Here is a 14,491-nt window from a genome sequence, read left to right on the forward strand (position 1 = left end):
TACACCCATAAACCTTTGCTAGAAAAACGAAACGTGGCAACACGGTTTGCCCATCTTGAGATGCCATAGCATGCATGCATAAATATATATATCCCAAAAATATGGGGGATTGGAAATTATGCAGACAATTACATTGTTGCTTCCATCAATCTATCCGCAATATTAAAGCTGATCAAAGTCTATAAGACTTTTAAAGCTGATTCACACACACTTTCTCAAAATAGTCAGAATTGATCTAAGATGACTCAATACATTTTATTAACTTAGGTGTTTCTGCAAAGTTAATCTTTTAGTCGTGTAATTTTACATCTAAGATGTTGGTGCAGTATTTAAGTCATTTTTGGGGGATGAAACAAGTAGTTTATAGTTGAATGACAAACACGTAATTGAAGAATCCCTACTGTTGACCAATGACAAACAAAAAGGCGTAGACTTCGGCGACCAAAATTCGGGTTGCCGCGAGAAAAATTTGCACAAACAGATGAAAAAACCCTTGTCGAAGATAAAAAAAAATTTTTTTTTTAAAATGTCATTAGCACAAACTGTTCCAGATGTGAAGCACGCGGGCGCCTTTAGACACTTTATCCTGGCGCCATGTCTGTGGGAACTACCCTTTACCTTAAAAAAAAAAAAAAGTCCACTCTGAAATAACAGTTTAGTTACGGTGTCATATGTGATGTGCTTACTATCAATCTATTTTTATGGTGTAATATGTGGCTGCCTCAGCAACTCCAGTCCTCGGGGACCTGATTGGTGTCACAATTTCCCCCCATCCCGAGCAAACACCTGATTTAAACTAATTGCATTTAACTGAAGATCATGATTAGAGTCAGGTGTGTTAGCTGGGACTGGTTCAAAAGTGTGACACCAATAAGGCCCATGAGGACTGGAGTTGCCCAGGCCTGATTTAGCTAGTGCCTGGCAAGGCCCACTTGAACTAGCCCTTTGATGATGGTAACTACGGTGGTTGCCAACTTCATTAGCAGGAGGATTAGGGGAGGTCTGAAGTGAGCATTAGTCACCATGGAGAGGCCCTACCATGATTCCTCATAAGACCTCTATGGGTGTGTGTTTGTGCTGTAACCAGAGACGACAAAGGAGAGCTGAACAAACAGAACTACCACACAGAGTGATCATTAATGACTAAGCGCAACATAACCCTTTGAAAGGGTTCCCTTAATTGAGGCTTGATATAGCTGCAGGCCTCCTGCACAACCTTGTTCACATGAAATTAAAGTACATTGTATGTTTACTCTAGCATATTGGTTGTTTCCATACCACTTCTCATTACCAAAGAAAATCCTCTTTATCTGAAGTACGGCATGCTGACACAGGTCATGTGAATTTGTTGCAAGATTTGCCTAGGTGAGACTAGTGAGTCTTCTACAGATGTCATTTTCTCATTGACAACCTCATGAGTTACACATACTACATTTGGAGAACGGTTCTTATGAGGCAGAGCGCAAACAAAACTGAACTCAAATTCCCTCTCAACTTCCGCCACTACCCTGTGATATCTCCAACTTTGCTCGGCCCAGCAGAAGTCAAACAATACCTGCTCTGTGGCTGATTTCCATAGCTGTCTAAAAGCATGCCTGATTAGATTGTACATTGCTGACCTATGCTTCCTTCCGCCATTAGCCCCCGATCTGCTCCAGTTCTCCTTAAGCTTCAGGGGAAAGCGTTATCTACAATAACCAGTCTGGTTCTGACCTTTCTATACATCAGTGACGGACACATATGCAAAAGGAGAAGTGTGGTATTTCCGGGCTGTCGCTCAAATCAGCCATTTTATGGCCTATGCGCAAGAGGGTTACAATGTCATGTCATTTTAAATTTGCACATCAATAAATAAATTGAGACTGGATGCATCTCACCTGTGGCACTCTGAGATAGAATACTGCTTTGGTATGCAGAAGCAATTCTCTAGCTGGTAAATTAGTGTGAGCAACAAAGGATGTGGTTAATATTTGCTTCAACTGTTGCAATGCTATGATTGTGGTGCAGAATGAACTGTCAGATGCAATTTGTGGAAACATCTCTAAAGTGTAAAAGATCTTTGGACTACTGTCAACTTATTTTATTGGCACCCAACGGGTTCTGGCAGTCTTAATTTAATAATTATGTTTCTGACAACTGAGGCTGCAGCGATACAGTGGTGGCCTGCCTATGACACACATATAGGCATGGTTACCACAGAAGCTTCATTTCTAGGAAATAACCTCACAGTGTATGTCCAGGGGGTATGGTGCGAATAAACATGTTTTTGACTGCGTGTGTGTAGATGACTATGTACAACACAGGAATTCATTTGTGTATGTGGTTACTTTTCATCACCAGAAACTAGCACAGTGCAGATGTCACTGCTGTCTTTTCACAACCCCCCCCCCCCTTCTGAGAAGTAGTCTCAAAGTTGACAGCCAAACTTCTGCTTTCAGACAATTGCTGCCACAAAGTGAATAAAGTCACAGTCTTTATTCATTGCAGTCACAAAAGTTGCATGATTTTATCCTTTAATCATATAACTTCAGGAGATTAAAGGAATTTGCCAGCAAGATGCATCAGGGTTAGTGCTAGTTTGTTAGGTGGAACTGCTGTACACGTTTACAGTCCAGACAATCTTGCCTCTATTGAACTCTATTGCCTCTTTTCTATTGCCAGATACCATTTGCAATCTTTAAGCTCATATTCAAAACTTAAACCTGTGAGCACATTGCATTTACATGGATATAACTTGGAAATGAAACGCTTCAAATACAAAATCAGCATAGTCTTGAGTGGAATTTTGAACTGACTTTAAAACAGGTTTCCCCCTTCCCCCTCCCAGTGCAACAGCCACAAGATTTCCTTAACCAGGAAGTCACATTACAGCCACGCAAATGCAATGCCAGGCATCACTGGCAAATCTACCCCAAGGAACAGCAATATGATCTTACGAATTGGGTGTAGGCGAGATGACATGCATGTAAGGCAATTAATTGCATGTAGAATAGTCTTCCCTGCTGTAAGAACTTTACATTTTCAATGCCCATAAACTGGGTATACCTTAGTTGAATTCTAAGGCCCTTACTGGTCAGTTCAATGCAGATTCTGTCTTTCTTACACCAATCCCCATTTGTACATGTATGACTAATATCACAAGTCATTTGAGCCAACTTTATGGTCAGAGGCGGAACTTTGCCATTGCCAAGTATAGCTATTAGCTAAGGCTTTTCCATCTTGATTACTTAAAGAGTGAGTTGAAAATTTGCAGATTAATTAACTGTTTCTATTCATTTATTACAAAAATAAAATGTCTGTACTTTTTACATTAAATAAAAGCTCCATTTAACAAGTCCGTTAGATTTAAGTAGTCAGATGAATATATTTGGAGACTGTTCCAACAACTACCAAATATCCTCAAATAGCCACTCAAACAACAACAAAAACAGCACCAAAACATGATGCGGAAAAAAGCTAACTTGAGCTTGACACCAAAGCACTGTCCCAATTCAGTCCGCCACTATAATCCAACAGACTGACCCTCTTCTTTGACTAAACAGGACATCATTGGGTAGTCATTCCAATCATGGTGATATTAAGGATTTCAGAGAACTTGCGGGAATAGTCCATTTTCTTTGTTGAAAAAAGTAAGATGTCTTTTATAGTTCAATTCACCTGACCAACATGGCGAGTGTTGCCCCAAGCCCAGCAAATCCAGCAAAGGCTATGAGGGTGTTCCTTACTGAGGACTCTGGATCTTGCACATGAAAGAACTCTACAAATCCATTCTGAGTAAGAGACAAAAATACAGAGTTAGGTTTATGATTAGCTACTGGACAAGTAGGGTAAATAAGATTAACCGTCCTCATTTAGATTTGAAGATGTGAGCCAATGACGCATGGGCCACATGGAAGACTCACCCAAGCATTGTTTTTGACCAGCCAGTCCCTTTGGTCAGAGAGGAGGTATGTGGCGATCTTTTGGCCCACCGACTCAATGCAGTGTCCCCTGCCCATCTCCTTCAAGTGCTGGCTCACCACTGCTCCAAATGCCACCAGGCTGGCGATGCGACCCCAGTTCGTGGTCCCATCACTGAACATGGTCGTGGCCACAGAATTGATGAAACTCATGTCATCGCATCGGTCATCTAAGTCAAGTTTGGCGATCATACCTAAAAAAAAAAATTAAAAAAAAGTCTGAGTTAAACGAACTAACCACATTCCTGATAATATTGCTCTGTTATTAACCAAGTTAACGTATTATGAGCTCAATGCCATCTTTAAAACAGACTATACAGTTACTTAGCTAGGTAGTACCAGTGATTTGGATCTATAGAGATGATTACTGTAAATCTACGTACCATTGTATGCGTATCGGTGCTTTGCTATTATATCCTTCACCACTTTCTTCATCGTCGTAAGAGCCTTGCTTTGCTTACAACGAGACGGAGACAGTCCTGTATAGTCCACCAATACGTTTTCAATTAGTTGTCTTGTATCATGTTCCAATACTTCATCGCCCGATTGACAATTCGATAGTTCAGGCCCACATTCTGACGCCACCTGAGGAGTGCAGGGCAAAGAACCGTCAGAGTCGTCATTGTTGCTTCGGTCTGACAAATGATTACCCAGGACGTTGCTTTTCACGACATTCACTCCTAACTTCGTGGGTCGTGGTGGAGTGTCGCCAGTCCCATTACCCAAGTCAGTATCCACTTTTGACTTCGGTGACGCCCCAGCACGTACAGCCCCAGTCTCGCCGAAATAGTACAAAGAGGTACCAGCAGGGTACGAAGAGCCTCCAACGACTCCATTTTGAAAATTCAACATCGTAGTTGTGGCTCGTGTAATCGACTTCGACAGACTCATCTTGACTTTATCTAAAGGTTAAGAAACAAGAGTTTGAAAAATAAAAGTACGATTCTAGCAGTTATTTTACAAAAAGCTAGCGCTTAGCTACTTTGTTGCTCAAATATCCCACATCATTGACTGCTAAGTACAACAGTGAGCCCGAAGAGGAAATGACCAACCTTTTGTCGTGTAGTTAAGAGGGAGGGGAAAGTGGGAGGGACTTCGATGACTTTCGACTCTGCCTCCTCCATTGGGTCTCCCCTCTTCCTTGAAGTAGTTTCACAATTCTATCTGGGATGGTTTTCCATTAACATTCAGATAAATACCTCCACGAAGAGAGGATATAAAAATGCATTTCTCTGCATTGAGCGATACAGATAAATAACACATATTTATGTACACTTTGCTGTAGCCCTTCAGAGACCATTGATAGTGAATGCGGAGTTCTGCTGTCCCCTAGTGGCCAATGACGGGTTGTAATATAGACTCATTTATCAACATATAAAACGGTGATCCTAGACTTTATGTGATTTATCAACATAAAGTGGCGGTATCCTGCCCTGTGTGGTTGTAAAGATTACTGTAGCTAGAGACAGTTGGTTGGTTATTGGTGATCAAATCAATGTGAGATGATAATTGAAAATAGCCAAAAGTAATTCATATTCATGTAAAAGTTTATTTCAAATACTGACAAATTTGCTCCACTACTTCCACACAACAAACATTATTAGTACTCATGTACTTTCTAATTTCTTAAAATCAATCTTTTGTTTTGTCTCCAGCGCCACAATACACATATCCTTAAGTAAACCCCCAGTTATTGGGAGCAAGGGTGCTCCAGATATCCCTGCAGTTATCTTGGGCCAGGATCAACTTTTGTTGTAGTTATGTAGTGATGTAAGAGAACACTAAAACATATTTACTGTACACAAAACCAAAAACAGTTTCAGTAAGCAGCACAGTCATTTTCATTTGTTTACATTCTGGCACATACTTATGGTTGAACAGGAGACATGGTATTTTAACATACCCTGCTATATCCCTCATTGCATTGCTCCATACAAAGCCAGACAGTGCACAAAAACATAGCAATCAAGAATTCCTCTGTTGTTTCAACAACCTTAATTTCAGCAGCATATCCAATTATATTAGGACACTTTTTAAGCCTGCAATGGCAAGCTACAATTATTTAGGATTCTGAACGGTCTTTCTGTTCAAATTCAAGTAACAAGTTGGGGTCAATTAAATTTCAACTCCTGCTGGCCAGTTCCCAAAATGGATTGCATTGGGCATGGGTAGAATTTCAATTCATATCCTAATTGAAATGGAATTATACCCCCAACCCTGGAGGGGTTAGTCAGTCTCCAATTGGCAGACATTATTCATGGTAGGAGTGGGTCCAATTGTTTGAATCCTGGGACAGGCTTTCTTTATAGGGTAATATCTCAGTTTAAGATTTGTCATCGACTGAAATCAGCAGCATTTACACATTCATATTATACAGATGAAGGTCTCTGTCGTAAAAAAGAAAAGAAAAGCAGAAGTAGTGTATTCACCGACAGGAGAAAGGAAACATTGAATCAGAGCACTACAAGTAGTGAAATCAACAGAAAGAAAAAATATCCTCAACCCCCAAGTCTATTTACACCCGCTGGGACAGAGAACAGCAGCACATTCATACTAACCCAGACAAACACACTATCTTCTTCCCTGCAATTTGACACAGGTCCGTGTCTAATATTCAAAAGCTGCCAAGACGGGAGTGATCAAGTGTGTATTTTATCATTTGTGTGGAGTGTGAGATAGGACGACTAGCCTTTACTTTTGTATGATTTATCTAACACACCCCTGACCATAATTATTTTGCAAGTTGAGCCATCCCAACAGGTGTGAGCAGGGTCAACTAAATACACACACACAATTTTCCCCCTCTCCTCATGTCATAAAATCCCTTCCCTTTGCCATGTGTCAAGTGAGCATATCTCTAAAGCACGCTGTGTGTTCCAGTTAGGTGTGTGTGAGCCAGGGGCCAGTAAGGCTGCCTGTTTATCAGATGGCTGACTGTTTACCCCATTACTGACATCGCAGATTTTTTTATTTAGAATGTAAATACGTGAGGCTATATGCTTTAGCAGTACGCTGTGAGGCTCATGCTACGTTGAATTTGAAGGAGAGACCGAGGAGAGGTTTAGCAACTAATGTAATTGGGAACTAGGCAGTAATCTTCTGTTACTGGAAGAGTTTCTCAACAGGAGCTGCCATTAACAGTGAAGAGCCAGATTGTAGTAAATGGCTAATGCGTGACAATGTACAAACAACCCATTAAAGACACAAATCATACCAAATGTCAAATTTCTCAACACAATACAGAAATATACACTGAATTGATCCCCTAATCATTTAGGCTTTTTGATGTGATGTAATAGCCACAGAACTGAGATTTAACTTGAGTATTATACAACTTATTTTCCCAGCCTTAAAATGATAAATGGGTATTTAGTTTGCTTTGCCATTGCTTTCGCCATGGGCAGCCTACAGACAGTGTGTGGATTGTCAGGACATTGAGAGGGAAGGAAGGAAGGTGTGGAGAGTGACCATGGACATTCCATGGCTCCATTTGGTTGCTTGCTACTTCCTATGAGTCGTCTAACCCCTCCAGATTTGCACATTTTGTTACATGTTACAATCATGCAGCATATTTAGAAAAAGAAGAGCAACAGGGAGTCAAGAATTAAAGCGACATGAGCAGAAAATGTGCAGTTTCATATCCGTTCGTTCAGGTCAGCGTGGATGACCTTGGATTTTTGTTTGACAAAACATGAGATAAAGGAAACCTCAAATCAGTTTCCACATTTCCCTCTGATTACCACTCCATTCCTTTGGATACTTCACCATGGTTCCCTTCCCTCCCAGATTTGGTGTGCAAGCAAAATATGCAAACATCTACCCCCAGCTTTGACGAGAACACAACATCGAAAATTGTGGAGCGATCATGGTTCCTAACTCCCTCGTCAACAATATATTTTGGTGTTGTTCGGGATGCAAAAACAAACTGTACATAATACAAAGTGCATTAAACTCAGCCTCCCTGATGGCACATCTACTTTATGTACCTCTGAACACCAAACCAAGACATAAGGGAGGCGGTAGAGCAGAGTGCGCAGAGAGCAGAGCTGTGTGGAGAGATGGTAGAAAAGGTCCCAGCTCACCTCCCCACCCTACCCACATACAAGCAATATGTACTGACTTTCACAGCTCTCCCCGATATGTTAAAGCCAAGTGGAGCCTGGAGATGACTAGGGGTGGGCATTGTTGGGGGACAGGTGAGGAACGTTAGCTGGGGGCCTGGCGGATGGGTGGAGGCTAGGCTAGCCTGCTAGTTTGCTGGTCACCAAGGAGGACCTCCTCTGGGGCAGGTCCTGTGGCGTGGGAATGTGGTCCCCTGTGACGAGGTTCTTGTCAGGGCCCGCCACGGGCAGCTGTTTGTTCTTCATCTTGGCCTTGGCCATGTTGTAGTCACCTGAGTCAAAGTATTTTTGCTAGGTGGGGGCAAGAAAGAAGGAATTCAATTTAGGTTGTCTGGAGTAGATCTGCTAGTTAAAGTTAATTGGCAGGTTTCCATTGACGCCGGTTTATTCACCAAAAGAAACCTTTGCGACGTGTCATATAGGAGAAACGTTCTAAAGACAGACAACATTTTTATCCATTCAACAGGGGTGGATTTTCTTTTGTCTAACTTTGTGACAAATGGAAACAATGTTTTTGGAATAAATTGTGATTGTCGAATAATTTTGAAGGTACGCGGGGGCATGTGACAGGTGACATAAAACTCCACTCCACATTTAACTCTAAATGCCTACTGCTTGCAAAATCCATTTATTCAACTATAAAAATATTGTTTCTTTGCAGGACAAGGATTGTCCTGACTTTCAAGAATGCCTAAATTGCTTCACCTTGCTTTTCTGGTTGGCTGGATGCAAGTTTCAACATCCAATTATTTCAGATTTACAAGAGTGCAAGTTTCACCATGGCGATACATTGACGATACATGAGAATTATTAGAATATGGAAATATTAGTCAATTATTGCATTCTATGGATGCTGGCTTTCCCTGGCTATACCCGAGACATGAAACAGATACAGTGGGGTAAAAAAAGTATTTAGTCAGCCACCAATTGTGCAAGTTCTCCCACTTAAAAATATAAACCTGTAATTTTCATCATAGGTACACTTCAACTATGACAGACAAAATGAGAAAAAAAAAATCCAGAAAATCACATTGTAGGATTTTTAATGAATTTATTTGCAAATTATGGTGGAAAATAAGTATTTGGTCACCTACAAACAAGCAAGATTTCTGGCTCTCACAGACCTGTAACTTCTTCTTGAAAAGGCACCTCTGTCCTCCACTCAATTCCTGTATTAATGGCACCTGTTTGAACTTGTTATCAGTATAAAAGACACCTGTCCACAACCTCAAACAAACAGTCACACTCCAAACTCCACTATGGCCAAGACCAAAGATCTGTCAAAGGACACCAGAAACAAAATTGTAAACCTGCACCAGGCTGGGAAGACTGAATCTGCAATAGGTAAGCAGCTTGGTTTGAAGAAATCAACTGTGGGAGCAATTATTAGGAAATGGAAGACATACAAGACCACTGATAATCTCCCTCGATCTGGGGCTCCATGCAAGATCTCACCCCGTGGGGTCAAAATGATCACAAGAACAGTGAGCAAAAATCCCAGAACCACACGGGGGGACCTAGTGAATGACCTGCAGAGAGCTGGGACTAAAGTCTACCATCAGTAACACACTACGCTGCCAGGGACTCAAATCCTGCAGTGCCAGACGTGTCCCCCTGCTTAAGCCAGTACATGTCCAGGCCCGTCTGAAGTTTGCTAGAGAGCATTTGGATGATCCAGAAGAAGATTGGGAGAATGTCATATGGTCAGATGAAACCAAAATATAACTTTTTGGTAAAAACACAACTCGTCATGTTTGGAGGACAAAGAATGTTGAGTTGCATCCAAAGAACACCATACCTACTGTGAAGCATGGGGGTGGAAACATCATGCTTTGGGGCTGTTTTTCTGCAAAGGGACCAGGACGACTGATCCGTGTAAAGGAAAGAATGAATGGGGCCATGTATCGTGAGATTTTGAGTGAAAACCTCCTTCCATCAGCAAGGGCATTGAAGATGAAACGTGGCTGGGTCTTTCAGCATGACAATGATCCCAAACACACCGCCCGGACAACGAAGGAGTGGCTTCGTAAGAAGCATTTCAAGGTCCTGGAGTGGCCAAGCCAGTCTCCAGATCTCAACCCCATAGAAAATCTTTGGAGGGAGTTGAAAGTCTGTGTTGCCCAGCAACAGCCCCAAAACATCACTGCTCTAGAGGAGATATGCATGGAGGAATGGGCCAAAATACCAGCAACAGTGTGTGAAAACCTTGAAGACTTACAGAAAACGTTTGACCTCTGTCATTGCCAACAAAGGGTATATAAAAAAGTATTGAGATTAAGTATTTGGTCAATAACAAAAGTTTTTTTCCACCATAATTTGCAAATAAATTAATTACAAATCCTACAATGTGATTTTCTGGATTTTTTTGTCTGTCATAGTTGAAGTGAACATATGATGAAAATTACAGGCCTCATCTTTTTAAGTGGGAGAACTTGCACAATTGGTGGCTGACTAAATACTTTTTTTGCCCCACTGTATGTAGGAGGGCATAGAGAATGCTCTTTAATAGATTGATGACAATTTGCCTAAATGGGTAATGGAAACACCTCAACCACTATATTGTTAGTTGACACTAGGTTTTCGCGGAAAAGTATATATTTTTTTTATAGGTGCGAGGTCATTAAGTATAGCTGTTTTTAATGACATAAGATAGTTATATGGAAATGCACCGTAGAAGGTAATTGTCACATCTATTTTCTTTGTGAACTTTCTAAAATGTGGACAAAAAATAATAATAGTATCACTGGACAAGTTAATTGGAACATAGCTACTGCCACAGGCACACCAAGGCAATCTGAGATCCTCATGAATGCAGAACGTATCGATATGTCTTAAAGAAGAATATTCTAAGCCTATGCGATTTCCTAGTCAAGTGGTCAACAAGGGTCTGTAGGCATTTGTTCCAGCCTAGCACGTCACTAACATGTTGAATCAAAAGCATGCATTATCTGTGGCTCGCCGGGAGAAGCGTTCCACCTACCCCTTTCTGTAGCCTCTTCATGAGGAAGTCGGAGCCTCCAGGCTTCTGGCCCAGGCCGGGGTACTTGGCCTTCAGCTTGACCTCTTCGCCCTTCACAAGGTTGGCATTCTTTTCCTGAGAGTCCTGTCCAGGCAAAGAAAACATTTCGATGTGCCGTCATATGGGTACTACTTGCTACGTGCAAGGAATTTAGCTAAAGAGGAGAAACATCTAAACTATAGCCCTATATGCTTCATCATAATGTCAGCCATGATGCGCAGAGAAGAACAAGCATAGGCTTTTAAAATAGACATTCTCCATTTAACTGTCCAACGCCTTGTGATATGCAGTAACATGTCCTGATGCCTTGTCACCTTACCTCTACAATTATCTACCTCTATCACTCCAGTATCCCTGCACAATGTAAATATGGTACTGGAACTGACTGATCCTGTGTATATTATGCTTACTAACTTCCTCGTGTTCTTATTTCCATTTATTGTATGTTTGTGTTCTACCCTATATTATTTTTCGTATTACATTGTTATTGATTACAGCATTGTTGGGGTTTGAGGTTACAAGGACATTTCACTGAACTTGTGAAATTAAAACGAATAAGAAGGTTATAAGATGGTCTGATGATGACAAAACAACTAGGTTACTGGGCTGGCATTGTGCTCTTCAGAAAGGATTGCATCTGAATCATATAGCCTAACCCTACTCATATTCAGCTGTGAAGTGGGCTAACGCCATGAAAATGAGTTGAGGTAGTTGAAGCGTCTTCATAGTATGAGTCACTCTCTGCATGCTCTCCTGCAACACTATCTCTCACGCCCTCATGGTTGCCTGCGATGAACAACTCACACAGAAGACGAGTGTTATGATTGAGTAAGAATTATGTGACTAGAAAGCAGTTCAAATCCATTATTTCCCCCTCTCACACTTTTCTTCAGCTGATGTGGACAAAACAGCCCTGTTACCAGTTTCCCCATCACTGACATGTTATTGGTGCCATTAAAACAAATTATTTTCCCCTCATAAAGCCATTTGTCTGCAAATATGTACAAGCCAAGTGTGGCCTTACTTTATGGTTATTGAAAAAAATATTATACAGAAACGGGCCTTGAGTAATTGCTGACCAAAGTCTAGGTACACAGAGCTTGCAGAGTGGTTCTAGTTTTCACATGACACCTTCATGCTAAAGCTTTTTGTAAGGTGTAAGCCTATGATTTACTGGAGGCAACTCCTGCACTAGACAAACTGGTTTACCCTTTACTGCCAGTGTGGAGTCCATGGACAGATGCCAGTGAAAAGTGGGTTAACAAGACACACCTTGTTATTGCCCACAGTCCAGATAGACTCTGAGCAGAAGTAAGCAAAACATTCTATATTGGGGCAATTCCACAGTAACAGAGATAAGCTGAGACTGATTTTTCACTTTAAAATGTCAAACAAAAACCAATGATTGCAAAGTTAAATAAACCATACAACTCTATGCAGAAGGACTACTTTCAACATTTTCCACATTTATTTTACAAAAAAAACATGTACTTACAGAACAGTGCAGATGCAAAGTTTGGTAACAGAATTACAGCACAAACACAACCTGTCATACTGTTTGTATCTGCATTATTCTTCAAGTAAATGTGTTTTTGTCCATTTTTTTGTGGAAACTTAAAAAGTAGTCCTTGTGGATGCATGCTTTTTTAACTGTGCAATCATTGTTTTTTTGTTTGGCATACATTTTAATTGGAAACATATGAGTCTTAGCATCACTGTTAACATGGAATTGCCCATTGTTAATTAACTTACAACACATTGTGACTTACCTGGCTCAATAAAGCTAAGAAAACATTGAGAAACCCACAAAACACTGCAATTTAAGTACATGAGAATATCTGCCATTCAATGTAGAGGACAGTGAACGCAAAGCTAGCAGGGGCAGGGACAATAAGTGGCTCAGAGTAGAGAATCCAATGAACAGATTCTGTTACTGATCCATAACAAAAATGTAAAGGTTACTATATTCAGGCCCAATGAGGGAAAATGCAAAAGTGGACCGGATACTTTACACTCCCTCAAACAGTTCCAAACTGCTAGACTAGACCCATAGTAGCTAGCTACCATGAAATGATATTTTCTCACATGACCGGTTTCTCTTCTTGTCATTGTATCAAAATACCATTGTATTATTAGCACCCATTATCATTGATAAGACAAAGTATAGCATCAGTAACTTCCCTATGTAGACATGCTAGTCAATGCATATTGATATGACCAGTGGGTTTGTCAATAGACCTCTGACCTTCACCAGCATCCACTCAGGATGCTGCCTGTACAAGTGCCTTTTCAAATGTACTCCATTTGATAGATGTCACATATTGATATAGATAGGCCTATATTATATACAGCTAAGCCTAATATCAGTGCCACACTTTAAATAATATTCACAAAGTATATGGGACTGAAAACGAGTATGAATCAATAGATCTAGCTTGTACATCCTTATAAGCTTTGTGTGACTGATCAGCTAGCACATAAGTGACTGTGATGATTAACCCTGGTTTCCATTAAAACACAGATTTCAAAGGATAGGCTACAGTATTATTGTTTGCATGACAGTATCGAACGCCGGTAGACTCAACCTCAACTACTGCTGTGTCAGGATAGACCAATGAGGCCCAGGCATATCTCATAACCTATGGACCAGCGAGCCAATGGCACAAGGGAAAACTCAATAAATAACTCAATAATACAGTACCTATGTTATTATTGATTATCGGGAGCCAGGTACATCTTACTCAAAACCTTTCCAAAACATTTATACACACTGTCATTGTTGGTAAAAGAGACGTTTACAGGTTTGATGCCATAACGAAAGCTAACTAGCTAGCAATCAATTCAAACACGTTACTTGTAACGCGTTACAACAAACAGAGCTAGCGTTATAGCTAACTGACAAACTCAAGATAGAGTCATGATATTAAACCCACCTGTTTTTCATCCTCATATTCCATTTGAGTATCTGATAGATTTTCGGACGACATTACGCAGCTATAATGGACTGGAAGTCCAATTTGCTTGAAAACGCAGGTTAGAATGTATGCAGGGGTGCTCCTCTAGCTTCCACAAATCTAACCTGCCTCTTGTGAACAAGACTCGTCGACAAAAAAAGAAGGCTAAATAATTTCTGACGTCGTCGTGTGGGTTTGCCATTTGTGACAGACATATACAGTAACCAATTGTATAAGGAAACACGCTGTATTAGATACCAAGAGAGCCAATGAAATGCTACTACTCGTAGAGAAATGCTGATTGACAGGGCTGTGTCCAATAGAGTGCGGATATTCAATTTGTGCGCAGCGTTGCATCAAACTACACCAACAGAGCAAATTCCATACAGTGCCGCAACATAAACACCTTCATTTAAAACTGATGTTTACCTCGGCCAG

At 40.8% G+C, this 14,491-nt stretch overlaps 2 protein-coding genes across 2 annotated transcripts; both read right to left on the reverse strand.

Annotated features, from left to right (window-relative positions):
- Nucleotides 1-2,460: 2,460 nt before the first annotated feature.
- Nucleotides 2,461-6,642, reverse strand: mcl1b (MCL1 apoptosis regulator, BCL2 family member b). The gene is made up of 3 exons (XM_021593909.3): nt 4,343-6,642; nt 3,903-4,153; nt 2,461-3,770 (listed from the first exon to the last, which is right to left on the reverse strand). The coding sequence occupies exons 1-3, from the start codon at nt 4,848-4,850 to the stop codon at nt 3,654-3,656; spliced, it is 876 nt and encodes a 291-aa protein (XP_021449584.1). The 5' UTR covers nt 4,851-6,642; the 3' UTR covers nt 2,461-3,653.
- ensab (endosulfine alpha b) lies at nt 5,489-14,275 on the reverse strand. The gene is made up of 3 exons (XM_021593917.3): nt 14,033-14,275; nt 11,061-11,183; nt 5,489-8,371 (listed from the first exon to the last, which is right to left on the reverse strand). Exons 1-3 carry the CDS (start codon nt 14,084-14,086, stop codon nt 8,201-8,203), a joined length of 348 nt encoding a protein of 115 aa, XP_021449592.1. The 5' UTR covers nt 14,087-14,275; the 3' UTR covers nt 5,489-8,200.
- Between the last annotated feature and the right edge of the window lie 216 nt (nt 14,276-14,491).

The sequence above is a fragment of the Oncorhynchus mykiss genome, chromosome 3, assembly GCF_057628025.1.
Source record: "Oncorhynchus mykiss isolate SJ-2025 chromosome 3, ASM5762802v1, whole genome shotgun sequence".
In the NCBI taxonomy this organism is placed as follows: domain Eukaryota; kingdom Metazoa; phylum Chordata; class Actinopteri; order Salmoniformes; family Salmonidae; genus Oncorhynchus; species Oncorhynchus mykiss.

Excerpts from the sequence above, each read along its gene's own strand:
- ensab (XM_021593917.3), bottom strand. The coding sequence starts at position 14,086 with ATGTCGTCCGAAAATCTATCAGATACTCAAATGGAATATGAGGATGAA. Across the intron at positions 11,184-14,032 it reads AATATGAGGATGAAAAACAG|GACTCTCAGGAAAAGAATGC; the intron begins GTGGGTTTAATA and ends TTGCCTGGACAG. Across the intron at positions 8,372-11,060 it reads TGAAGAGGCTACAGAAAGGG|CAAAAATACTTTGACTCAGG; the intron begins GTAGGTGGAACG and ends GCCCCCACCTAG.
- mcl1b (XM_021593909.3), bottom strand. The coding sequence starts at position 4,850 with ATGAGTCTGTCGAAGTCGATTACACGAGCCACAACTACGATGTTGAAT. Across the intron at positions 4,154-4,342 it reads GCACCGATACGCATACAATG|GTATGATCGCCAAACTTGAC; the intron begins GTACGTAGATTT and ends TTTTTTTTTTAG. Across the intron at positions 3,771-3,902 it reads TGGTCAAAAACAATGCTTGG|AATGGATTTGTAGAGTTCTT; the intron begins GTGAGTCTTCCA and ends TCTCTTACTCAG.